The 26,480-nt window shown below is 45.8% G+C and overlaps 1 protein-coding gene across 1 annotated transcript in view; it reads left to right on the forward strand.

The window, feature by feature from the left end:
• Nucleotides 1-26,480, forward strand: part of GMDS (GDP-mannose 4,6-dehydratase) — a 478,661-nt gene that overhangs the window by 218,630 nt on the left and 233,551 nt on the right. Inside the window, exon 7 of the mRNA XM_065885295.1 lies at nucleotides 9,627-9,754. Coding sequence (XP_065741367.1) covers nucleotides 9,627-9,754 — 128 coding nt within the window. The remainder of the gene's footprint in view (nucleotides 1-9,626; nucleotides 9,755-26,480) is intronic.

A 26,480-nucleotide genomic window follows, 5' to 3' on the forward strand; every position in this document is an offset into this window, starting at 1 on the left:
TGTGTGGAAAAAATCATTACAAATAGTTGTATTTGAGTCAGAGAAATAGTGTGAGCAAAACAGTGAGACAAATTTCAGGTTGTTACGTATATTTTTATATACATGCATTCATTGTACAGATGCACTCCGTAGAAAAGAAAACGTAAAAATCAAATTTTTCTGAATGTCTAACATGAAAATAAAAATAAAAATGTCCAGGGTGGCACAGTTGTTCACATTATATCCAGATGTGCAGAGGAAACAAGTTTATTTCTTTAGGTCTGTCTTTGTCTTCCTGGCAGCCCTGCCCACTGGTAGGCGGGGACCACTAGGGACACCAAAGCGCTGCACAGTTCTTTTGGCTTAGTGGGAAGCGGTGACTTGAATAGGCCTCTTGGCCGCCCAGACTCTCTAGTTGGAAGGCTCAACTTGGGGCCTTGGTGTGGAAGTGGAGAGCAAAACGTGTTACCTTGGGATTGTAGTAAGTGGCAGTGTCTCTGTGTCCCCACCAGAAACAAGCCAGACCCTCTAGGAAGGAGACTGTCTTTCTCAGACATGTCCCCTGGTTTCCAGCAGACTGAGATTACTAACCTCGAACTCGCAGTGTCACCATCACTCAAAGTCAGCGGATAAAACAAGAAATCAGTCCCCTAAGAACTTTAAGTATTAGAATTATCAAATTAGAAGATGAAATTACCAGGATATGTTTAAATAAAATGAAAAATCATAAAAAAGAAATAAGCAACAACAGAATATAAAAAATAGGCAAAGAGAAGCAGAGAGAACTTTACATATGAAAAGTTATTGAAATAAAGAATTCTATGCATGACTTAAATATTAGGCTGCTAAAAGAAAATTAGATGGATCTAAGAAAGTTACCCAGTGTATTGCAGAGAAGACGAAGAGAGGGAAATGATAAAAAAAAGAAATTAACAGACTGGCAGGTAAAGTGGGAAGGTCTAACATTCTTTCCCAGGAGGAAATAGAAAGAAGAAACTAGAGCAAAGAAGAGGCGGTATGTGAAGAGGTACGTGTACTACAGAGATACAGGAACACGTGTACACCAAGCAGAAAACCACATCTAGGTACATGGACCTGAGACTCCAGGATGCAAAAGACAAAGAAGCGTCTTTAATCTCACGAGAGGAAAAGAGGTGAATGACAGTTACACTGGCCACACTCTTATCCGGAGCAAAAAAATGCAACCCAGAAGGTAGTGTATTCGTACCTTCAAATGCTAAGAGAAAATCATTTTCAACCTGGCATTGTCTAATTATCAAAACTACCTTTCAAAATCAAGCCAATTTCTCTGCTTTAAAGGAACTTCTAAAGAATGAGTTTTAAGAAGAAAGGAAATTATGTCAGAAGAAAGATTCAAAAAGGTAGGATGAGAAAGGAAATTGGTAAATATGGGAATATGCACAGCATTTCCAATCCAAAATTATAAATAAATGTGTATTCTCTGAAAAAAAAAAAGATCGGGGAGCTATTCAAAGTAACCGAAGTGAACGAGCAGTGTTAAACCTGAGAGGAAGCTTATTTTATCACCTTCAATCTATTACAGCTAGAGACTGGTTGACAGTTTTGCTCATGAAAGATACATAATTACCCTTAAGATGACTTTAAAATAATCTGGGACTTCCCTGGTGGCACAGTGGTTAAGAATCCGCCTGCCAATGCAGGGGACACGGGTTCGAGCCCTGGTCCAGGAAGATCCCACATGCCGCGGAGCACCTAAGCCCGCGCGCCACAACTACGGAGCCTGCGCTCTAAAGTCTGCGAGCCACACTACTGAGCCCACGCACCACAACTACCGAAGCCCGCGTGCCTAGAGCCCGTGTTCCGCAACAAGAGAAGCCACCGCAATGAGAAGAAGCCCGTGCACCGCAACAAAGAGTAGCCCCTGCTCGCCGCAACTAGAGAAAGCCCGCGCACAGCAGTAAAGACCCAACGCAGCCAAAAATAAATAAATAAAAATAAATTTATATTAAAAAAAAGAATCTAACAATGCCTGATTCACGTTTCATCATATTTTGTCAAATGTTCTAATCCCTGATTCTTACAACAGGTGGAGTGGTGGCCCCAAAAAGATACGCCCACATCCTAATTCACAGAACTTGGGAATGTGACCTTATTTAGAAAAAGGTCTTTGCAGATGTGATCAAGTGAGGGATCTGGAGACAAAGATCATCCTGGATTGCACGGGTGGATCCTAAATCCAGTGACTGTCACCAAACGAAGTTCCTGTGCCCGACACACAGTGAGGCCAAACATACCGAAACGTCGGAGTCTGGAGCAGGGAAAGGTTTATTGCAGGGCCAAGCGAGGAGGGCAAGTGGCTTGTGCCCAGAAAACTCCGAACTCCCCGAGGGCTCCAGCAAGCTTAAAGGACAGGTGAGGGAGGGGCGTCCAGCATGTGTGATCAGCTTGTGCACGATTCTCTGATTGGTTGATGGTGATCAACCCTTAGGAGCTGCCTGGTCTGGGCTCTGTGCTCAGGATCAGCAAGTAGTTAATTTCTTCCACTTGGTGGTGGTTTTAGCATCTGAAAACCTCAGGAAACATGCCTGAGATACTATGATCTGGGTACTTCAGAGAGGAGCTGCAGCAGAGCATGTGCGGGGGGTGTGTGTCCCGGGAGGGCCCCATGGGGTCCCGCTCGGTTACATGACAGGTGTCCTTATAAGAAACAGAAGAGGCGACGACACAGACCCTGGAAGAGGAGGTGGTGTGCAGATGCAGGGATGCAGCCACGGCCCAGGGGGACCAGGAGCCCCGACACAGAAGGCAGAGAAAGGCTTCCTCCCTGGATGGCCCAGAGGGAACGTGGCCCCGCGGAATCTCAGGCTTACGGCCTGCAGACCGTGAGAAATTACGGAAGCCACCTGGTTTTTGTAATTTGTTAATGGCAGCCAGAGGAGGTTAATGCGGCCGCCGTTAAATTTACACTCTCTCTAAGTCTCTGTTTACCCTCGTGTGACTCCGAAGCCAGGTCTTCTGGCCTGCCGTCCTCCCCTGCGGCTCTGGGAGGTGGCGTCCGGGTGTGTGGGATGCAGATGTGGCCGGTTGGACCTCGTGTTGACGGGGGCCCTGGTGTCCTCAGGCCCGGGTGCAGCTCTCTGCCCGCAGGCCTGCTGGTCTCAGCTGCTTCCTCGCCTGGTGGCCGAGCAGGTGGTGTGGCCTCCGCCGGGCCCTTCCTGTGTCTGCCGCCCATCGGTCCAGGGCCTTCTCTTTCCTGGGCTCCTTGCTCTGCCCGTGTCTGGCTCAGTGGACTGTAGACCCACTGCCTCGTCCGACTCGTGGTCCCCTCCGGGTGGTCTGACGTCCACCTCGCCTGGGCTCAGCGGTGAGGGCGGAGGGCCTTCACCCCTACTCATCTCGTTAGTGTCTCTGGTGCAGCGCCCCCAGGCTGGTCAGGCCCAGGTGGCCTCCTCGGAGGGCTCCCCAGACTCCACAGGACGCACGGCACAGACTTCTCCTTGGCCATGTCCTCAATCTGCTCTGCTTGGTATCACAGCCCAGAGGCTACATTCACCTGGAGACTCTCCTGCCTCTGCTGTCCTTCCCCACGAGCCCTGGAGCCGCCCTCCCTGTCCTTCCCGCCTGGACGTGGGCCTGGCCCTGCCCCTCAGAGCCTGAGGGCATCACCCATGGGAGGGACTTTGGGCTATGACCACACTGGTGTCTGCTACACTAAAGTTATCTAGAAAATTACTTTCCCATGAAGCCTTGCTTTCACACTTGCTGTCTTGTTCCAGAATCCTATTTTGAATGATAGGGATGAGTATTACCTGGGTCCTTTTGACTGTCTGGTGTAGCTCTTCTCACCTTTCCCTAGCCTTGGGTTAACCGCGGAGAATGTCACATAAAGAGGGATGCGTGAGAAAAAAGCTTTGCTATTTTAAAAGATTTATCACAGTAAAAATATCCAAGACAATAAGCATTTATGACTGATAGATACAGTATTCTACAGCCTTTTAATTTAGTGTCTCATTTGATCCTTAGTATCGATTATTATCCCATTTTATAGATAAGACAACTGAGACGTTAAGGCATTTAAGGTCACAGCACTGATACAAGTAGCAGAATTAAAAATAACTCACAGGGCGTGTAACCCTACTTCCAGAATCTGCCTGAAAGCACTCACGCTTTGCCTCAGATTGGAAATGAAAGATGAAGCTGTTTCCAGGTCCTCAGATGGCGTTCCCACCCTGCTACCAGCCCTGACCGCTCTGGGCCCACCATGACTTGGGCAGTCTTGGAGACTCAGCTTTGAATTTAAGTAAATAATAATAGTATTTTATCCAGCGTAGTTTGGTGTTTTTTAATGTGGCAGTTTTTCTTGTTTGCTGTATTGCCAAAACAGAAGTTCTGTATTTTTCATTCTGTCAACACTAGGAAAACTCATGATCTCACTCTTAGAGCCAACATTTGGGCTAAAACCAGTTTTAATTGGTCTCTTTCTTTTTTTATATATATTTATTTTATTTATTTTTGGCTGCGTTGGGTCTTCGTTGCTGTGCACAGGCTTTCTCTGGTTGCGGCGAGCGGGGGCTACTCTTCGTTGCAGTGCGCGGGCTTCTCATTGCGGTAGCTTCTCTTGCTGCAGAGCACGGGCTCTAGGTGCACAGGATTCAGTAGTTGTGGCTCGCGGGCTCTAGAGCGCAGGCTCAGTAGTTGTGGCGCACGGGCTTAGTTGCTCCGTGGCATGTGGGATCTTCCTGGACCAGGGCTCGAACCCGTGTCCCCTGCATTGGCAGGCAGATTCTTAAGCACTGTGCCATCAGGGAAGCCCAGGTCTCTTTCTTATTAGTATACATTTTTATGGATATTCTATTTTCCTTGGTTAATGAGTTTACCTTGAAAAAGTAACCTACTGTGAGGTGAGAAATGTTTATTAGTGCTTTGGGTGTGTAAGTAAGTCCACTCGCCTGCCTCTGGCTGTTTATTTAGATCTGTTTTCAATCTCAGACGTTCAAAATCAGAATTAAGAGACTTAGTCATAAAAGAACTAAGAAATCTGAACTTTTCATTGAGGCTTAATTACAGGTACCATTCACATTGTAATGTAATAGTTGGTAACATTTATTGGGAACTTGCTAATCACATTACCTAGATTTTCTCAGTTAAACATCAAACCTACGTGGTAAGTACTGTTATTATCCTTGTTTTACAAACAAGGACGTGATGATATTAATTCCGTCTGTGTCTGTAGTGATTCGTGGTCCGCAGCGCCCTGACCTCTGCTTGGGTGTCCCTGTGCCTTGGCCTGGCAGGTGTTCCTGTCCTGTGGTGTGCAGAGACTGTTACATGGTTTGTGTAGCAGAGCCAGGGACCAGCAGCCGGCGGTCGGTTCACTAGGCTGACTTTCCATTTCTCGGTCTTCTTCGTAGCCACGGCCTTGTCGTGCAAGGCTCTTAGAGATCAAGTATCTGCGTACATCATTTTGGGAGTTCCATAATTGGAGTGTGCTGTAACAGCAAAACCACTCAGGTGATCTAGTCTGCGGAGGGACGCCTCCTGCACTGCGGGGGGGTTGGTGGCGGCAGCACAGGCGGGAAAGTGAGGGAGACAGCTCGGGTCAGGCTGCTGGCTGCACAGTGGCTGCTAAGGCCTCAGCCCTCCTGTGTCATCATTTGCTTATCGTTCTCTACAAAAACAGCAGTCTTGTGTGATAAGGAGTGAAAATGAAGAGAACAAATTGAGAAAAAAATCACTTTAAGCCTCTCCCAGGAATGAATGAAGCATATGGTGGCAGTAATATTGTTAAAAATGAATCTGAAAATGAAATTGAGGAAGGTTACAGTTATAATAACATCGGAGGGAATAAAGTACTTAAGGAACAAATTTAACAAAAGCAGTGCAAAACCTATTCCCTAGAAACTACTGAGCATTTTTGCTGAAAGCAGTTTGAGAAGACGCAGGTCACTGGAAAGACCCCGTGTGCTGATGAGCTGGAAGACGAAGTGTTGCTGAGACGGGCAGCGCTCCCGCACTGAACTACAGACCCAGCATCATCCCTACAAAATCCTGGGTTGCTTTTTTGCAGAAATTAACAAGCTGATGCTAAAATTCATATGGAAATTCAAGAGACTGAGGATAGCTAAAACAGTCTGAAGGAAGAATACAATTGGAAGACTCACACTTCTTGATTTGAACCCTTACCAGAGACCTCCAGTAATCAAGAAGGTGTGGTGCTGTCCTAAACATGGGTGTTCCAGTCATTACAATAGGGCTGAAAGTCAGAAATAAACCCATGTGTCCGTGGTTAACTGCTTCTCGACAAAAGGTATAAGGCAACTCAAATAGGAGAAAGAATAACCTTTTCAGCAAACACACAGTGCCGGGACAGCCCTATATCCACATGCAAGTGAGTGAAGTCGGGCCCTGTCATCTTAACCACACATACAGATTAACTAAAATTGGGTCAAATACCTACAGGTAAAAACAAAATCGATACAATTCATTAAAAAATATAGGAGAAACTCTTCAAGACCTTCCTTGGGCTAGGCAAAGCCCTTTTGGATATGACACCAAAAGCTCATACAACCAAAAAAAAAAAAAAATAGGCAACTTGAACTTCATAATAACTAAAAAAAACTTGTGTGTGTCAAAGGACACCACCAAGAAAATGAAAATATAACCTATACAATGAGAGAAAATGTTTGTAAATCATATATCTGGTAAGGGACTTGGATCCAGAATGTATGAAGAACTCTTACAATTCAGTATTAAGAAGACAAGTAACACACTTTAAAAATTGGACAAAGAATCCAAGTAGACATCTCTCCAAAGAAGATATACCAGTGACCCATAAGTACATGAGAACGTAGAGGGTTAAAGTCATGAGTCATCAGAGAAATGCAAATCAAAACCACAATGAGATACCACTTAGTACCCGTAAGGGTGACTGTCATCAAAAAGATGGAAGTATAACGACTGTTGGGAAGGGTGTGGGCAAATGAGAGCCAGTCCACGGCTGGCGGGGCTCTAACCTGCTGCATCTGTCGTGAAGAGCAGTCTGGCACTTCCTTAATAGGTTAATTGTAGAGCTGCCCTGTGACCCAGTGATTGCATCTGTAGGTGTCTACCCAAGAGAAATTAAAACATAACCCCCACACAGAAACTTGTGCATCCGTGTTCACTGCAGCAGTATTCACAATAGCCAGAAATGGAAACAACCCAAATGTCCATTTACTGATGAATGGATAAATGAAATGTGCTATATCCACATAATGGGATAGTATTCAACCATGAAGAAGGAAGGAACGATTTATTCACGTAACACAGATGAACCTGGAAAATGTTAGGCTAAGTGAAAGAAGCCAGTCACAAAAGACCACATATACGATTCCATGTATGTGAAGTGTTCAGAATAGGCAAATCTTCAGTGACGAAAAAATAAATGACTGCTTGCCCAGGGCCAGGGGGCTGGGGAAGGTGGGGTGGGATGATCGCTAAAGGGTACAGGTTTCTTTTGGGGGTGATGAGAATGTTCTAAAATTGATTGTTGGGCTGGCTGCACAGTCTGTGGATGTACTAAAAGCCATGGAACTGTACACTTTAAATGGATGAATTGTATGTGAATTACATCTCAATCAAGCTGCTATAAATAAAAACAGTAAAATTAACTTCTAAGAACTAGAAATTTCAAGTAACTGACTAGGTATCCAAGATCATTTTGGATCCAGAGAATGAAGGCTCCATACCCCCTAGCATGCCATTCCAAGTGCTGGGAGGTGAGAGCCTGGGCTTTGCAGCCACACAGACCGAATTGGACAACTGGGTTAGAAGGGCCAGTTTGCACAGCTTCTCTGAATCTCAGCTTCATCATCTACGAAATGCGGGTAATAATTCTTAGCTCATCCGAGGGGTGGGGTTGTGGTCACTGCGGCATCGTGTACGGGGTCCTGACTCTTTTCGTCCCTGCAGACCTGCTATGTCACTTCTGGCAGCAGGGATGGCCCTGTCCATCTCCCCCTCTCTGGGCTCCTTTAGCAGGGGGGCCTCTTCTTCACCCGCCGCTGCCTCTGCTCTGGGCTTGCTGCTTGGTCCTCACTTAGTGCTGGTTGGGGGAGTAAACAGCAGGCCGGAGGGGAGTGTTGGGACGTCAGTGCTTCCACCGCACCCCTAAGCGTCACTTTACTGGCAGATAGAGTACTCGGAGCTGGTTGGTGTTGGGAGCTTCATCTGATGATTTGGCATCACAAATGTATCTAGTAAATTTTGGCATGATGGTATAGTCCTGACATTAAAATACAAAGATGGGCATCAAGTCTAAATTTAATTATAAATTTAAATTAATAGAAAATAAAAAGTTGCTAGTTGGTAATAGATGGAGAAGGCTTGTGCCTGATACTTCATTTTCGAAGGCTCTTTTTTCGAGGAGCGCTTGTGTTTCATAAGCTGCCCTGCAGATTTGAAACTGGACTTCCTCAAGTACTCTATCAACTGCTAAGAGAAACTGAGAATTTGGATTTCCATGGAAGTCTTATCGTCATTTTTAATGATAGGGCATTGAAATGCGTCTACTGATTTTGTGTAGTAAGTGAGTCTAGTACGTGTTTGAACTTGTACGGGGCTATCTTCTTGCCAAAACTGAGAAAACTTATTTAGAAAATTCACCTTATCTCTGTGCCAGTTTCTCTAGAAGCCCAAGCTTTCTCATAACATTCACCTCGCTGTTTCTTAGGCAAAAGAACAAAGCTAAAGTTATTGCTATGTGATAAATTATGATGGTAATGTGTCTAAACTGTTTGAAGCCATTATTGACTAGCTCATGTGCCTGTTAATTACCTTGAGATTTTGACATTACCTGGTGCTTTGTGATAACCTTACCTAGATACAGGGGTATAGATAAGCTTATCTCAGAAGTGCCTTTTAATTTTGTCCTTCTTTGTGATCTTTTAAAAGTGGACAGAAGCTTTCATTAAAGACCAGAGAACTTTAAAACAATTTCACTCCTTTAGTTTGTGACACCTTTCATCCAATCATATCAAAATATTTATACAGAATTCAGGAATCCTATCCTGCAGATGACGCTTGGATGAAATTAGAAGGCGGCACTGTAGTGAGTACAGATGGTCTAGAAACTTACGACTTAGCAATGGATGGCTGTGCAGGTTTCTAAACAAGGGTGATAACCACTTATGCATTTCTTCTTCGTTTTCTTCAGTTACACCCCGGGAGCTAAGTTGCTCTCCTCTCTCTCTCCCCGTGAACCCCAAAATAGTTTTATTAATAGGAATATGTGATGTTTATGTTCTTGAAAAAATCAGGGTGGTCTGATTCTGGCATTTCCCTTCGTCCGACCCTGTTGAATTTTCTGTTTAAAAACTGGCATTCCGAGAGCTTTTCTCTGGCTAGGTGCCTGGATCGCATGTTACAGCAGCAAATGAGGAATGCCAAGACGTCCCCCAAAGACAAATGTTTGTTATGGCAGTGGAGCTGATGTGACACTCAGAGTGAGAGCTCCTTAGCTTGTCTGAATGACAGTTAATGGCCTTTTTCATTTTCTTTTCTTTTGTTATTATTTTAAAGGGGGGAAAAGAATGAAAGAAATGCCCGGAGGCTGAGATTGTGTTTGGTTCACCGACTGTTAAATGTCAAATGCACTCGACTGATAACGTGTCTTTTGTCTCTTTTAGGAGCTAATTTTGTTACTCGAAAAATTAGCCGGTCAGTAGCTAAGATTTACCTTGGACAACTGGAATGCTTCAGCTTGGGGAATCTGGACGCCAAACGAGATTGGGGCCACGCCAAGGACTACGTGGAGGTAGGGACCCTCGCGTTTTGGTCTCGAAGTGCCTGTATCCGTTGGCATCCAGACGCCAGGCCTCGGGGAGAGCTCTCCTAGAGGTGGCGGCAGGTACGCTGGTGCTAATGCAGATGTGTTGAAGCTTGCACTGTGCCCCCTCCCGGCTGGATGGTCAGCGGTGTGTGCAGGCCGTCCCGCACCCCCCTGGAAGGGGGAAACCTCTCACGACCCTTCTTTTAATCGTTCAAAATGAAGGTGCCGGTCAGTGGTCTGGATGGTGGATAAAAAGTAAATGGTGTTCCTTCCTTTCTAAAGTGACTTGTGCCACTCCCTCATCCCTGCCCAAGACACGCGTAACTAACTGTGAGAGCATCTTGTAACAGTACTAGTCCTCACACCTGCAAGAAATACTGCCTGATTTCAATTTGTATAATCTAAGACCTTCAGATTTACATTATTCTACTAATCACTCCCAGAGTGCTGTTCTTACAGAGCGATTGGTTCAGACTCTGGTTATTACCCCGTGTGCTTGGTAGCCTGTGACCCACACCCGTGATTGTGTCCATTAAACAGAGCAAAGAGAGAGATGCTAGTAATAACGCTATTGCAGAACAACGGGTGTAGTTAAAGGGAAATTCAAACTTTCAGTCTTGGGATTTATGTGCTATTAAGTTTTGGTTTGGGTTACATATGTTACATATATAAGCAGTATGATTTTTCTTTAAAAAATTATTACCTCTTACCTTGCCGGCATTAGTATGCTTTTAGATATCCGTGGTGATTCTGTGGCCAGACGTGAAGGAGCTTGTTGGTGACATTGTGTTTGTCCCGGAGTCTGCTGGTCCTTGTTTAGGTGCTTACAGATTTCCTGTACTTGGGAGACTATTTCTGTCCTCAGTGATGCCTCTCTGGGAAACCGGATCTGGTTTCCTAAGCAAACAAGCAGTTCACTTGCTAACCCAGAGGTCAGCTTCAGAGCGTTATTATTTTTGTGTGTAACAGTTAAAAGTGTTGCATACTTAAACACCTAATTCTGACTTATATTACAGACAAAAAAAATTTCTGATTTAAAATTTTGAACAACGTAACATTTAGATCATTTAAATGTGTTCTTCTAAACTGTAAATACAATGAAGCATTTTTTGATAGTCGCCCTTGGATATATTTTAAGAACATTCGTTAAAAATATGTAAGACCATACTTTCAGAAGTAATAAGAAAGTGGGAGAAAGGAGGTGTTAACAAGAGAAGCTGAAACTTCCTTTTGTCTGACCTATATGGTCTTACCTTCTTAAAAATATGAGGCAAGTTTTGTAAAAATAAGTGCATTATTTTCTCAAGAATAGCATTTTGGCGTGTAACCTTTGAGCTTCTGCATTTACTTAGAGCCGCACAGAAGGCTCTGTGCGTATCCTTCGTCATCCAAAGTCTTGTTCTTCAGTTTCGGGAACCAAATAGATGAAATTTCATTCTATTTTATTTTATATTTTTGCACTGGGGTACAAAAGAAGTTTGTTATTGGAACTCAGAAATAGATTTTGATAGTGTGAGAAACAGTATATCAAAATGTTAGTAATACTTATTTTTGGTTATGTTTATTTTCTTCTGTATACTTCGGTATTTTCCATATATTGAAATGAGTATGTATAAACTTTTTCAATCAGGGAAAAAGATACATGACATTTTGAAAACAGGCCAGAAAAATTCAACAAAAAGGCATGAGACTGTTACATAAACACATAAGTAACAAGAACACTTTTCGTGAGCTCAGTGGGTCTGCAGGAAGGACTGTGCTGTCATCTCATCCCCAAATGCCGAGGGTGGCACTGCTCCTGGGTGTCACGCAACCCTGGCACAAAGGGCCCACATTTGTATTTGTTTAACAGGAAAGTATTTCAGAAACACTGTGGCTCAAAGACTTCAAAAAGGTCTTCTCAAATGATGTCATTTTGAAGATTCCTTGCCGAGATGTGTCAGTACAGCAGCCGCAGGAGCCAAGATCTCCGGGAGAGTAAGACGTGAGGGTTAGGAGGTTCTGGCTTTTCAGCAAGTGTCACATTTTCAGATTTCACAAACACACATACAAAGTTAAGTCATTCTCGCTGGCGTTCAACACCTGATTTGTTCCATAATACAGGTGGGTTTTGCGTATTAAGGATTCCCTTGGCTCCGTCAGTAACACATGTTGATGCTCTAAAAAGCATTTGCTCACTTACGGGTTCTGAAAGAAGTCGACATTTCATGATTTCTAAAAAAGTGTCATCATTAAATAAGAATCCATAGTTCGCTGTCTCCATTTTAAGAAATATTACCATCCTTTGCATTTCTAAATATATTAAAATGAGGTTACTTTACAGACTTATGAGTAAAGGTAGGTGTGGCCAGAATTAAAATCAACAAGGCTAAGAATGAAGAATGAGAAGCATTGTTTGTTTAAAGCACACCTGCATCCTGGCGCTATAATCAGCTTTGGAGTAAAGAAGCCTTGGCCAGCACAGATCAAACAAGTCATAATAGCATCTCATTTACATACGCTTTAATTATATAATCCCTCTCATTTATATGTAAACATGTTGTATTCGTATATCTTTAGATTAAGTGACTAATACCTTCTTATTTATGGATGAATTTTAATGATGAAGAGTAGAGAGCATTTGCCAGACTGGGTGTAGGTGATCCCAGCTGGGTCAGTGAGCCTAAGTCTTAACAAGGTTTTTTTATTTTTTTGCGGTACGTGGGCCTCTCGCTGTTGTGGCCTCTCCCGTTGTGGAGCACAGGCTCCGCACGTGCAGGCTCAGCGGCCATGGCTCACGGGCCCAGCCGCTCCACGGCATGTGGGATCTTCCCAGACCGGGACCCGAACCCGTGTCCCCTGCATCGGCAGGCAGACTCTCAACCACTGCGCCACCAGGGAAGCCCTTAGCAAGGTTTTATACATCAATTTATCCATCTGTGAAAAGGACATAATAGCCATCCTGTTAAAAATCAGCATTAATGTGCTATACATCCCTGATGAGAATCTATCTCTTCCTTGTAAACATTTTTCCAACAATTTCTACAAAGCCATTTCCTGTTGCTGATTCAGATTCACTAACTTCTGTTCTTAGTCTTGTTTCCTAGATCAAAATGATTTAAAAATTATTTGAGTGGATAAGAGGCATTTCAACTTGAAAGGAAGAATATAAAAACTATATGAAATTACATGGCACTTTAGAATAAACAAGTCATGTGCAGTTACATCTTGTATATTATTTTATTAGAAGCATTGTTAAAGATGCAGAATTGTTGCAGTAATTTTACAGTGAACGGCCATATACCCACCACCCAGGTGCTGTAATTAACACCTGCAGTTATTGTTGTGTTTTGAGAAAAAAACGACTATTTAAAAATTGCTGTAGCACTAATGGCTCGGGGCTATAAATACACAATTTACACAAACACAGGTTTTCAAAAATATGCATTTCTTATGAGATAAGGTCAGTTGACAATCCGAACTTTTAAAATATCTTCATCTTCGTAAATAGTTCTGTGCCCTGACCGCAACCTGTTCTCAGGCCTGACTCCCATCATGAACTCGGCATGAACTCGGAGCATCAGCTCGTATTCATGAGAGCACGCGGCGCTGTGTGCCACGTCGGGTGAGCTCAGGCAGCAGCAGCGCGGCAGCAGTGCACCCGCAGTGCAGCCGCAGTGCAGCAGCATTGCGGCAGCAGTGCCTGGAACGTTGTTCCTTCAGCACCTCTGTGGACTATCTCCCATGGCCGTGGTTCTAGCTGCTACAAATGACCCTGCCCAAAGCCAAACCCTCCTGACAAGACAATGCTATACTGCATAAAGGTCAGCAGATTTCTTTACTGTAAGACCACCTTCTCAGAACTTAGCATATGTGAGCCTGCACTAGGCCTGCTGGGAGTAGTAGAGGGTCTTCCAAACACATCTTACCCTGCCCCCCTTCTGGTGAAGAGTGGGCATTAACGTCTAGCAGTGCGGAGTTGGGAAACGGTGCCCTGAGCTTAAATGAAATGAACAGCAGCCGTTTGGCTAAAGAGGTCCCACTGTGGTTGCACCTTGATAGAATTAGCCAGAAAAGATTGAGAGATAAGTTATTGTTAAGGGCTAGGCCACAAGAGTCCTTAAGCTTTTCCACTTACGGGATGGTCCTTTGTTCTTGGGATACACAGGTAATCAAGAGACCCGAGTCTGAGCTCTTTCCAGGACTCTGCAAAAAGCCATTTAAACATGTCATGAGGTTCTCCTGCCCACGGCTGACAGGACAGATGCTCCTGAAGAGAAACCTGGCCTAGAGGCAATCCGGGGACTTTCACATTATTAGGGGAGAAGTTTTGAGATTCATCTGAATTTTAATATATTCCTTTAATTGTTTTCTTTTTGGTCAGGGAGCCCAAATTAGTAATAAAAAGCTACTTTCAGAAATAAAAATAAGAATAATTGCCAAATGTTAGGCACGTATTACATGCCAGAAACTTCACATCCATCGTCTTCTATAATGTGCACAAGCCTCCAGACAGGGTGAGTCCGTCCTCCTCTTACAGACAAGGGAGCTGAGCGGACATGATTGCTCAAAGCCGAGGTGACCACGGAGGTGAAGGCCGCCTGGTCCCCGGCCCGGGCCTGATGCCCCAGCCACACCCCTGACTTAGGCTGAAGTGAGGGCAACAGTGGGATCCGGGTGACTTTCCGTTTCCCAGAGAGACAGAAAGTTACGTTCTGTCCTTTTCTCTTTCTACCACTTGTGGTCCCAGGGCAGGAGGAGTATCTGGCAGTTCAGAGCCACTGAGCTGGCTGTCGGCTCTCCCTGAACCCCTCCCACTGGCTGGATGCATGCGGCCCAGATGCACAGGGTGTGTTTGGGGAAATGAGCTGGGAACCGCCCACCCTCCCTGTTCCTTGGCCGCCAAGTGAGTTGACCTTCAGGACAGCTTTGGTCTCAGCAGGTGACAGAGACCTGGGGGGAGCAGGGAGCCTCTGGCGGGGACGGGAGCCTGGTGACAGAGCTGGGGAGGTGACTGCTGTGTCTCAGGCCCCCTCTCCTCCTTATGCAGGCTGCTGCTGGCATTTTGCATCTGGTATTAATTCACACAGATCTGGAAGGAAAGGATGCATTTAAACTGCCTGAGATTCTATTTAAGGGGAAGCTTGCTTGTTGGGACATCTCTTCTTCACACTCAGGAGAGGAGTTTGATTTCCTCTTGGGTTTGCATCTCTAAGAGTCAACGGTACCTGATCCCGTTCTCCAGTCAGACCCCACCCGGCAGATGTGCAGCAAGTCGTAGTTGCCATATTTCCATGGCCAGGTCTTCACGGGTTGGGGATGACACCACAGGAGCGGCCATGCCCCACAGCCTATAAACTGCAGGCCCTCTTTACTTCGTTGTGTTAACAAATGAAGCTTCTACGATGGATATTCCTCAAGTTTTCATCCACAGATAAGTTAGAAACATGGAGGTGGGTACATTGTGAGATCAGATTTTCAGTGTGTTTTAAAAAGGTAGAATTGAGCATCTGACTTTAAATTAGAAAAGTGGTTCTTGGCAAAGATGTGTGTATGTGTCTGTGTGGAGAGAGGAAGAAGCGAGTGTAGGGTGGTGGGCTGCCCTCTCAGAGGACACAGCGCCTGGTGTGTAGACGCCACTCACCTTTTCAGGGGCAGCAGTTAGCTGCGATGAGCAGCAGCCTGGCCCCCCCTCCAGGTCACCCCCCTCCCCGATGCTGTGTCAGCATACCCTGCAGGCCACCAAGCAACCACTCGTACCCAAGAAAGTCACGGGTCAGTTCCTGAACATAACCGTGTAAATGGTGGGACTCGTTCACTCTTGTCTCAAGTGCCTGGCAAGGGTCCCTCGGCTGCCGTCCCCTCCTCACTGCCTGGCCCTGTCCTTTCTCTGCCTCTCCGCCCTCCCTCCTGTCCCTGCTGGTGCCCGCTTCCTGTCTGCTTCCTCCCACAATGAAAACTGGCTCTTTAATTGTAGTGACAAGACTCCCCATGTGATATGGATGTAATTGCCTCAGAAAGTATGACGTCACCTATGCTTAGTGATGATTTGCAGGAGAAGGCAATGCTCTGGGCTCTTGTTTGGAATAGATGTTGTGCAGGAACCAAGTGTTTGACACCTTGACTTGCTAGTTAAATGGCTTCCAAGTAGGATGTTGACTTTGTTCCATGTTCTTGATGCCTTATTGTAAAGAATCTTCAAAAGCCACCATCTCTTGGGACCAGATTTCCAAAGGGTTTTCCCACGTAGCCTTTCGAGTCATTCTAGAGGCCGTGGTTGTATTCTGCCTGCAATCTCAATATGCCCGAGTGGATGAACCTGGGGGACTGCTGAGTGAAGATCCCCTCTCATTTTAGCAAGGAAGATCGTGGATGGGGCTTCCATGAAACCCAAATTATTCGCAAGTGAAGTTTTACAGAAGCAGAATTATCTGAAGGCAAAACTGAGAAACCATCTGTGAAACAGTCTGCGCTGTTGACGGAAGCCTCATTTGGAAATTATTAGTAAAGATGCTAAAGAAAGAGACGAAATTACTCTGCAGTCCCCCGCTATCTGTGAGCTACGTAACATATTTGAGATCACTTTTGCTGTATTTTCTCATATTCTAAAGAAAATGGTCGAGCTTAAATCATTGTTCATTACTTCCTGCGGAATCTAAGATCTGAAAGCTCAGAGAAAATCACTCCTGCACAAACATAGGAAAGGATGTGGTTGGTTATCTCGTGTCTGTCCCTCTCAGCTGCTTGAAGGCACGACGGGATTTTGTTCCTCTTTTAATTGTGCCTCACAACCTGCCTGGTACAGAACAGATGCCCCATAAATACTTGAAATGAATGGGATCTCCCTGTCTGATCAGCTCTTTATAAAATTTATAAAAACGAACTTATAGAAAATATGAGATGTGTTTTATTCCCCTTACTATTAACATATTGTTTCCTATACTTAGCATAAGACATTTTCCACTCTTGAGCAAATGTGAATGTGCTCTTACCACATTTAGGTTTTAGTTATGTTGGATTTACTTGATTCCAGTGAAATGTGTTCAAGCAGTTTTCTCTCTTGTTGCATGCTGCCGTGAAGGAACGCTGAGCAGTGCTTAGACGTTCTCATTCTGTGGTAAGTTTCCCAACGATCTGTAGATTCTACTATTATTAGACTTTATTCCTATTTTTATTTTTATTTATTTATTTATTTTTATTCCTGTTTTTCAAAGAAGGATATCTGAGCAGATGGAAAACATAGAAGGAAAGAATGATACCTTGGCTCTGACTGACAAGACGAAATTTAGAAATCGCAGAAGTACATTAGTTGACAAGGTCAGGCGCCCTTTGTGTGACTGGTAGTGTTGACATCTGCTCCTCCAGAAGCCTCTTCATCTGTGGGCCCCTCCCTGTGTTTCCTCTCAGTTTTCAAGAGTGTCATCTGATGCAGGATTCTTCTTGATAGAGCAAGATTTCCATCACAGATTCTGTTGTTTTGGAAACTTTCTCTCTCCATTCCTTCCCCTTCCCCGACCCCCAGACACACACACACACACACACACACACACACACACACACACACACACACACACACACACACACACCAGTAGCAGCTCACTTTCTAATGATCCATCTTTGTTTTTAAGTACATGTAAAAGTTGACTTAAAGATTCGTAGGCAGAGTTTTTTGACAGTAGCTGTGGAAGATCTCTGTGAAGGAAGGAGGATGGTCCTGCAGGATCTTTATGTTCTCCGAGTGCCACGTCCTTTCCTCCCCACGTTCAGAGCATGGATGCAGGTGTCCGGGTCTGCCCTCAGATGCTGGCTCACCTGTGCGTGGAGTGCGGCAGCCCCGCTGCCGGGTGAGGGTTGCCTGGGCGGAGCCTGGGAGGCAGGTTGCATTCCTGGCAGGTCCACACAGTCCCCACACTCCCCCCGGGCGTGGCAGTGGCACCTCCGTCCTGTTCACCTGCGCAGGGGCAGAGATCAGAATCCCGGGCTTCATGGTTTCATATGCTTTTTCTTCTAGTGCCTCCTTTGGGTCAAGAATTACTTGCTGATTTTCACTGGATCTTAAATTTCAAGTTTGAAAACAAAATACAAAGCGCTTTCACTGGACCTTGTTTTTTTAAAGCTCTGAAGGTTATCCTCTTGTGTTTGTGTAGTGCTTTATCACTTACATCTTTGGATTTGGTTCTCCGGACAGATGTCAGCCCACGGTTAGGAGAGCAGGAATTATTATTTGCATCTTTTACAGGAAAAAGGCTGGCTTTGAAGGGAGGTGCCCTGGACTGCAGGCCTGGCCTTCCAACGGCAGGTTCCAGCCGGGCCCGTGACTGTGACCCGCACTGCGTTTCAGGGCTGCTTCTTGGTACATTTAGTCCTTCTTGTGAGATGTGACGGCTATTGTTTTCACTGGCCTCCAGCGTTGACCCTCACCAGGAATTAGGGATAAGCCAGCATTTGTGCCGCTGGCTTTAGGGCCTCCCCTGCCCTGTGAGCTGGAGCCCAGTTCCAAGGAGCTGGGCTAGGGAGAAGCTGCAGTGTCTGGGGACCCAGAGTTAAAGGCTGCGGCTCCACGTTCTGAGCAGAGGCTCCGCTGCAGTGAGTGTTAGTTCAATAGCTGTACAATCATGTAATTTGGAGAAGGTATCAACTCTGTACAGGAAATACAGGTTTAACAGAAATCATTTCATTTGATCCTTATCTTCAAAAAACCTGAAGTGAGAAGTTGGAAGAAAGGACCTAGGTGGCTTGAATTCCACCACCTGCTGTCGGCAGCGGCTGAAAGCCTCATTGTCGTGAACTGTCTGCCTGAGGCTCTGGGAAACCAAAGCATCCGCGAATGGCTGAGCCACCTGCTGAATGAGCCCTAAGGAGGTCCCGGTGTGGGACCTCGGAGGCTCGTGGGCTCAAAGAGGCTGCGGAGGCTTAGGTGACACTCCTGTCGGGTCCTCCCTGGCTTGCAGGGCGCTGGCCCTCCCCTCCTTCCCTCCCTCCTCCTCTGGGCCCCGCCCTTCCCCTTCTCTCAGGTGGCGGGGATCTAAACCCCCGCCGAGAGCGTCTCAGATGGGTCACCAGCATCTGGAGCGGGAAGCCCTGGCTCTGCGCCCCAAGGCCTCTTGCAGCAGCGGGAGCCTCCAGGGTCCCGGCCGGCGCTTGACCGCGCTGGGCACGCGGGAACCGCCTTCTCCCGCCAAGAGGTGGCTGCCGGCCTCCCCTCCTTCCTGCAGTAGCTAAAGCCTCCTGATCTGATCGGGAAGGGCTGCCGTTTAAGGAAACCATGATAATCATGTGAGCTCGCGTTCAGCAGGTGAAAGGACGGTGTCTGCAGCTCGTTTCCCATCTCCGTAGTGGGTTGGAGGAGCGGCCAGCCTGTGTGGGAATAACTGGGAAACCATAATCTCCTGGACGGCCCTTTATTTTTAACCTGCTCTATGTGTCCGTTGTTTTAAAGAAAAGACCTTTCTCTGAATCTGAAATGCTATTCATTCAAATATATGTTTAGCCTTTATTTCCAAGTTTATGACCTTACTGAGTACTGAATGTATAAACTACTTGACACTTTTTACAAGCTTTCACAGCAGTCTCATGAGATAGACGCTATTATCCTTCTTCCTCCAAAATAAGCCTTGGAGAGAGAATAGCTCAGTTTGTCTCTGACCAGCACCCGAGGGCTGAGAGCCTGCCTTGTGCCGGCTTGGACAGGCTCCCACGGCGGCTCTGCTGCCGGCCGGCCGCCTCTGAAGCACAGAGACCATCGTCCTTCTCCTTACGGCCAGCAGCAGCGTCTCCACTGCGGAGCGAAGGCTGGTGACCGGAGTGCGGCACTCGAGGTCCTGTCCCGCCTGAGGCTGCCGCGCCTGCGCCCGTCGGGTCGGGGGCTGAACCTCACCTGGCCCCTGCAGGGGCCTTCACCGGGCTGGCTGGGCCGCCTCCACACGCACGCACACGCACGCACACGCACACGCACACGCACGCACGCCGTGTTGGTGTCTATGGGACACCATGCGGAGCCGTGCTTGTACTCACGTGAATCTCCTGTGAGCTCTCCGTCTTGCCGTACCTGCACTTTTGTGTTCGCCCGTCCCTGCTTTTCCGGATTTTATAAAGAAACGGGGCGTCCCTCAGCGGAACCGTCTGGCTGGGGCTCCTGTCCCTGAGCAGCCGCGTGCGCGCTGTAGCCAGCCGGCCCTGCGGTTTCCGAGTGCTGCTGCTACACCGGTGGCCTCAGAACTCAGCTGGGGTGATGGGAGAGTTGCACTAGAGGCTGCTTTCAAGTCTAAAGTTTGCAAGGTGACAAAAGGCATGTTATTGTCATTTTTGACGTAGTAGTATTTTTCTCTGTAACTGAAATATAGTCTTTTAAAAAGAATTACACCATTTTGTTCTTTGAGGAGGAAAACTTGCTTCTACAATTTCTTGTAGATAGTGGGCTACTAAGTTTGCCTGCCAGCCACCTGAGGTGACTGTGGATGGAATCGACATGTTTGCAGCAATACAAGTTTTCTTAAATTAAGGCCAGCTAACAATAGTTTTTTTTCCATTGAGATCTGGTTGGCGTATAACATTGCATTAGTTTCAGATGTACAGCGTAAAGATTTGATATTTGTATATCCTGCAAAATGATCACCGCGATAAGTCTAGGTAACACCTGTCACCTTGTATAGTTACAATTTTTTTTCTTATGATGAGAACTTTTAAGCTCTACTCTTAGCAGCTTTCATGTGTGCAACACGGTGCTGTTAACTGTAGTCACCCTGCGGTGCGTCACATCCCCGGAACTGGGCGGTTGTACCTTTTGACCCCCTTCTCCCCCTTCGCTCGCCTTTTACTACGACTCCTCCCCCACACCGGCAACCACCAACCTGTGCTCTGTTTTGATGAGCTCCGTTTTCTGCTTGCTGTGTTTCTTAGGTGTCTCTCACAGGACAGACAGTATTTGTCTTTCTTTGTCTGATTTATTCACTTAGGATAATGCCCTCCAAGTCCATCCACGTTGCTGCAAATGGAAAGATTTCCTTCCTTTTGTGGCTGAAAAAGATTCCGTTTTTTGTTCATATCTATATATGAGCTATAGGATATATATTAACCAGTTTTCAAAAAGGATCATATAGCAACAATAATCAAATTAACAATAAATAATAACAGTAAGTTTTATAACTGAAGGAGTCTCTCAGTTCCTATTTTGTGTGACAGGAGAGAAGGTAAATCTGCTTCTCAAAGGTGATTTCTTTCAGTGCAGGCAGAGATCACCTGGCATCGAGTATATTTCCACAGGTGAATGTGCACATGGAGGTGAAATTCTGTGTTTTTTTGGTAACATTCTTATATTTCGAAAATGTTCTGACCAAATGCGCACTTACTTCTCATTTTCTGAAATGCTACTTTTTAACATAACATCATTGTTTCTAGAAACAAATCAGAAGGTTTTGTTCATCCCTCGCTCTGCCCCCCTCCCACCCCGCCGGTATCACAGTGCAGCTCCGACACGGGAGCTGTGGAGGGAGGAGCACCCTCAGGGCATCTCTTTCTCTTTCTTTGCGGGAATCGTGTTTACTAGTGGCGGGCACTGCTTTCCACGAATTTTACTACACAGATACACTTAAAGTGCTTTACCACAATGCCCAGCAGGAGAAAGGACTCAGTTTTCCTTGCTTCTTTTTGGTGATTAGGAGTGACAAACCCTGGAAGAATAGGACTGTGAAATCTCTGATCCTTCCCCTCAGTTTAAACCATGTAGCCTCAGACTTAGGACTTGTTAGGAAGGGTTTGGAGACAGTCAAGGAAACTCCGCCCAGGGAGTTCGTCGTTTGTGGTGTTTGCCCCAGACCTCGCTGAGCCTGAATGCGGCCGCTTGAAGGGGCACACAGGTGGAGGGAATGCTCATTTTTAATTTCAAGAGGAGGAGAAAAGTTAAAAATTGAGGCCGATAAAAGTCAATGAGGAACAGTTAAATCTTTTAATGGGTCACTTTACGTCGCGAGTCAGAGTGGTTACTGCTGTTGCTGTACACGTGCGGCATCGTCCTTTGTCTGCGGTAACTCTGTTCCCTGGAAAATGAGCCAGTGCGACGGGAAGGCGTGTCCCTCTCCTGACGATGGCTTGTTCTTTTGACGAGCTCCACGGTTTTTTTTTAAATGGCGGAAAGAACAGGCACAAGGAAATGAAAATATAAAGGTTTGGGTTTGGGTTTTTGTTTTTTTTTTTTTGCCATTTTCCCTTATTTGACAGATGACTGAATAAAACAGTTAGCAGCAGGAGAGAGCATTTCTGTCTCTTTGTGCTTAAAATTTTATTTGGGGATGGGAAACATGCCCCAAACCCAGAGGGTACACTTAACATGCCAGTTTTCATTTGAGAAGAATTACTTTTCTGCGGTCGGTGTTCGGGGATGCAGCCTCACTCCACATACGGTGTTAATGGTCCAAAGACAGGGCAGCTGAACTTTCTGATGGGCTTTCCTTGGGAGACATTAGCATGTCCCTGGAGACGGCTTCCCAGCTCTGGTTAGTCAAATCTGTATGTAGGGAAAGCTTATGACTTTTAGAAACGTTACTCTTGGACGGCCCGTCTATTACCCAGATCAAATATGTGATGTGCACTGCTGTTTTCTCTGTGTTAGACATGAACTGGACTTCGCTGTACCCGCCTGCAGAGCCCAGGCTCTGGGAATATGTCATGCACTGGACCACCTTGAAGGAGGTGCTTCTGTCACTGGGATGAATAAATAAGGCAGAGCATCTTCACACAGGGATCAGTCACCACGACAGTCATAAATGTGGAACAATTCTAGGTACTGGTTCATGTAGTGAGCTTTTTTTTTTTTTTGGCGGTACGCGGGCCTCTCGCTGCTGTGGCCTCTCCCGTTGCGGAGCACAGGCTCTGGACGCGCAGGCTCAGCAGCCATGGCTCACGGGCCCAGCCGCTCCGCGGCATGTGGGATCTTCCCGGACCAGGGCACGAACCCACGTCCCCCGCATCGGCAGGCGGACTCTCAACCACTGCGCCACCAGGGAAGCCCCTGTAGTGAGCTTTTTTTGTGGTAAAATTAATCAGTTGCCCTTTCTTCAGAGTTATCAGTGATTTTTCTTAAAAACACAGTACCAATTTTTCCATAGCAATTTTTTTAAAGCTAAAACTCAATTATTCTGAGAAATATTCTATCATATTTCATAGAGGGCAGTAACCTCATGAGCTGTTTTAGTAAAATAAAATAGGTGTGTGTGGAACTTATCTCTGAATGGAGCGTGAAACCTTGTGGGTCTCTCCCTAGCGTTTTCTCGGCCCGTGTGGCCTGACTCAGAAGGGCCGTGTGCTGTCAAGAGCAGCCCCGCCGCCCGGTCTTGCGTCCTCAGCCTTGTGCTGCTCCCTCGAACTGTGGAGCCTGAAACACTCACTCTGTCACTCCAAGTCTTGCCTTTCTCATCCTCACGGTGAGGGGCTAGAGCCGTATGCGCTGTAAGATTCAGAATCTAAGAATAAGATTCCAGCTTGATAAGCACTTTTTCCATAAAAGTCTAATTACCGTCTAGTATAAAATTCATATTGTTTTTAATGGTGCAGAGTATGCTTTGGAGTTTTGACATTGTGAAATCCCTAAATGCAACAAATAATTTATACAGCCCAAAGTCATCTTTTTTTTTTTCAATTTTCATGAGTTAGTCTAGACTAATTTAAGCTAACATTTATTTCTTTTTCCATACCAGGGTAAGAGATGATATAGAGCGTGACTCTCCAATAGAAATAATTGGATAATAATAATAATTCAAGCCACACATGCAAGCCATTTAATTTTATATAATTTAAAATGTTCTAGCAGCCACATTTGAGAAGGTAAAAAGAAACAGGTGAGATTAATTTTAATAGTATATCTAACCCATTATATCCAAAATACCATTTAAGTGTGTTAAAACTACACAATGTTATCAAGACGTTTTACACCCTTTATCTTCTTCTGTGCTGAGTCTTCGCAGCCCGGTATATATCTTACACTTTACGGATTGGCCACATTCAGGTCATACCTCGAGCTAACCCTGCCATGGTGAGCGCTGCACCGGGACTCTGTAGATTTGTGGATTTAGAGTCTGCCTTCTCACGCAGAGCTTCATATTTTAAAACCAGCTCTTACGTGTGTGGAATCCTGAAGAAGGGCATCCATGAGGAAAGAAAACCTGGGTTCTCGTATAAGGCCGTCGTTTGGGATGAGCAGTTTGTACTTTTTCTCTGTAGTAATCGTGTGACTTGACAGTCGGTGGCCTGTCCTTGTCCCACTGAGGAGCAGATGGGGCCCCGGCCAGGCTGTCCCTGCTGCAAGAGGGGGCAGGCACAGGATTCTCTTCGCAGTCTTTTCCCAGCACCGGCAAGGCCACAAGTGCATGACTTCAACCTTCTTGGGGGCAGCAGCCACACAAGAATGGCCGTGACACCAAGGGCGCCAGTAACAAGGAAGGCAGCTCAAGCCTTAGAGCAGATCCTTTCGCAATCCAGAGAATCCCGGAGTTTTTTACCTAAAGGACCTTAGAAAGGATGTAGTTGTTGACACAGGATTAACTGTAAGAAAGGAGCATATATCTTTGGGTCTTTGATTTAGGCCAGACAGATTCACTGTGACTCTGTTCTTTCAGACAGGTAATTCAGAGGGAGGAGGAATCCCAGTTGTCAGGTGGAATTCTGGGCTAACTTACTGTACAAGCGCTTTAACGTCACAGTAAGGATCCATTTAACGTTGGAGAACGTTTTACCTGCACCTTTCTGTATGGTTTTGAGGGCTGCCAAACTGTGCTAGTTACAAGCTCCAAACGTCTGTTTAAAAGGAACGTCATAAGCTCATGGTGTGCTCTCTGTTCTTAGGGGCAGCAGTACACATAAATTAAACACTTGTAACTTTGCTGGTGTGACTAACATCCTGGGTTTTCAGTGAGTCCATGTCATTCTTTCCATTTACACAACATCTCTTTTGGTAAGGATCTCACACCATTTTTTGGAAGAAGCTGGTATCGTTTTCCTAATTACAGAGATGTGGATGTTTTAACTCCCCTGGGGCGAAAATGGCTTGCCTTTAGGGTCAGCCAGGAGTCTGGGGGCAAATCTGGGATTTTAACCCAAGACTCCTGATTCTGGGATTTCCGCTCTCAATTTTAGTTATTTAAAAATATGAAGAGACAGGACACGGCAGCTCATTCCAGTGCACGCCCAGCCATGTTTGAGCAAATAGCCACCGCAAAGCCCACCTTCTCCGTGGCCCTCCTGCAGCCTCAGAACCGAGGGGCGGACACCTCATGCTTTGCCATGTGCTTATGGGAGCGTCAGAGCGGTGACCCGGAGCAGCGGGTCAGGAAGCAGGAGACGCGGCTGAACAGAAGGTTCCCCTTCCAGGACCCTTGCTGCTTTCTGGGTAGTTGTGTCAGCTGGGTGATGATATCGGAATGACACAGTCTTTATTGAAGTTGATGTCATAACTCAAATTACGTGTATCTCACAGAAAACTTTTCATTCCAATAAATATTTTTTACCAAAAGAAAATCAGAACAAAACTGGTCAACTCATCAACTACTTGGCAAAGAGAAAACCTTAGATGAAACTTGTAAGTGAAAAATATAAGAAAAGGAATGTATAAAAAACGGTATTGTCCTTTTATTGATGGGTGGTGTCTCTAATATACAGGCATACAACATATTATTTATAACTCCATGTTGATTTAAAATTTTGTGTTTTTGTAAGTGTACACCCCCCCGAGGCCACTCTGGCTCACGGGGGAGGGTGGCTTTCACGTTCGTCCTGTGACTGCCCTGCTTTGTACACGGGAGCAAGTCGTGGACATTTGCTCTGTGAGATGACTGGCCTGTTCATCTGGGAAAATAAAAGACTCCACGTCCTGTAAGAAAAGTGTTCTCCTGGTTTAGTTAAAAGCCCCCTTTAAGGTAGACCATTCCTAGGAGAGTTTGTTTTACTTCCCTTATTTCACCACTATATGGCCCAAAGTATGTATTCAGTCTTTGATTTCTGTCTTTTTAAGTTTAGTTTATTGAAGTATAGTTGATTTACAATGTTGTGTTAATTTCTGCTGTACAGCAAAGTGACTCAGTTACACATATATATATATATTCTTTTTCATATTCTTTCCTGGTATGGTTTATCACAGGATATCAAATATAGTTCCCTGTGCTCTACAGTAGGACCTTGTTGTTTATCCACAGTTTTTGGTTTCTTAAAACTTTTAAAAGTTTTTAGAAAGTTCTGTCTATTCATAGGTCATAATATATTGCTTTTGCCAGATTTGTTTCTTTGTTAAATTCTCCTAAAATTCAGCTTTGGAAAACTGGTATGTGGGACCGCGTGGCCCTTGGCTTGCCATCTCCCCACACCCCGCAGTCATATGGAGCTTTAGGTCGTCTGGATGCTTGCGGGGGGCAGTTAAACTTAATGCAGTTGCGTGCAGCATCCTCCCCAGAAGCCCACGGTCAAACCCGAGAGAAACCACGTGCACACCAGGAGATGCTGCTGGGTGGGCTCGTGGCCCAGACCCGCGGATGGAGCAACCCAGCCTCATCTTCCTGCTCACAAGTGACAGGGGCAGGGATGGCTCCTGACAGCTCTTCTGTGCGTCCAAGCCCCCATGTCTGGTTCAGGCCGAGGGTCGCTGCGCCCCGCCCTGCCTGCTCCCCCAGGTGTGGCCGCAGTGAGTGTGCGTGAGCCCCACCTCAGGTGCTTGCCGGTCCCCGCCCGCGTGGGGCTGGGCACACGGGTG

Source organism: Phocoena phocoena, chromosome 10 (assembly GCF_963924675.1).
Source record: "Phocoena phocoena chromosome 10, mPhoPho1.1, whole genome shotgun sequence".
In the NCBI taxonomy this organism is placed as follows: Eukaryota; Metazoa; Chordata; class Mammalia; order Artiodactyla; family Phocoenidae; genus Phocoena; species Phocoena phocoena.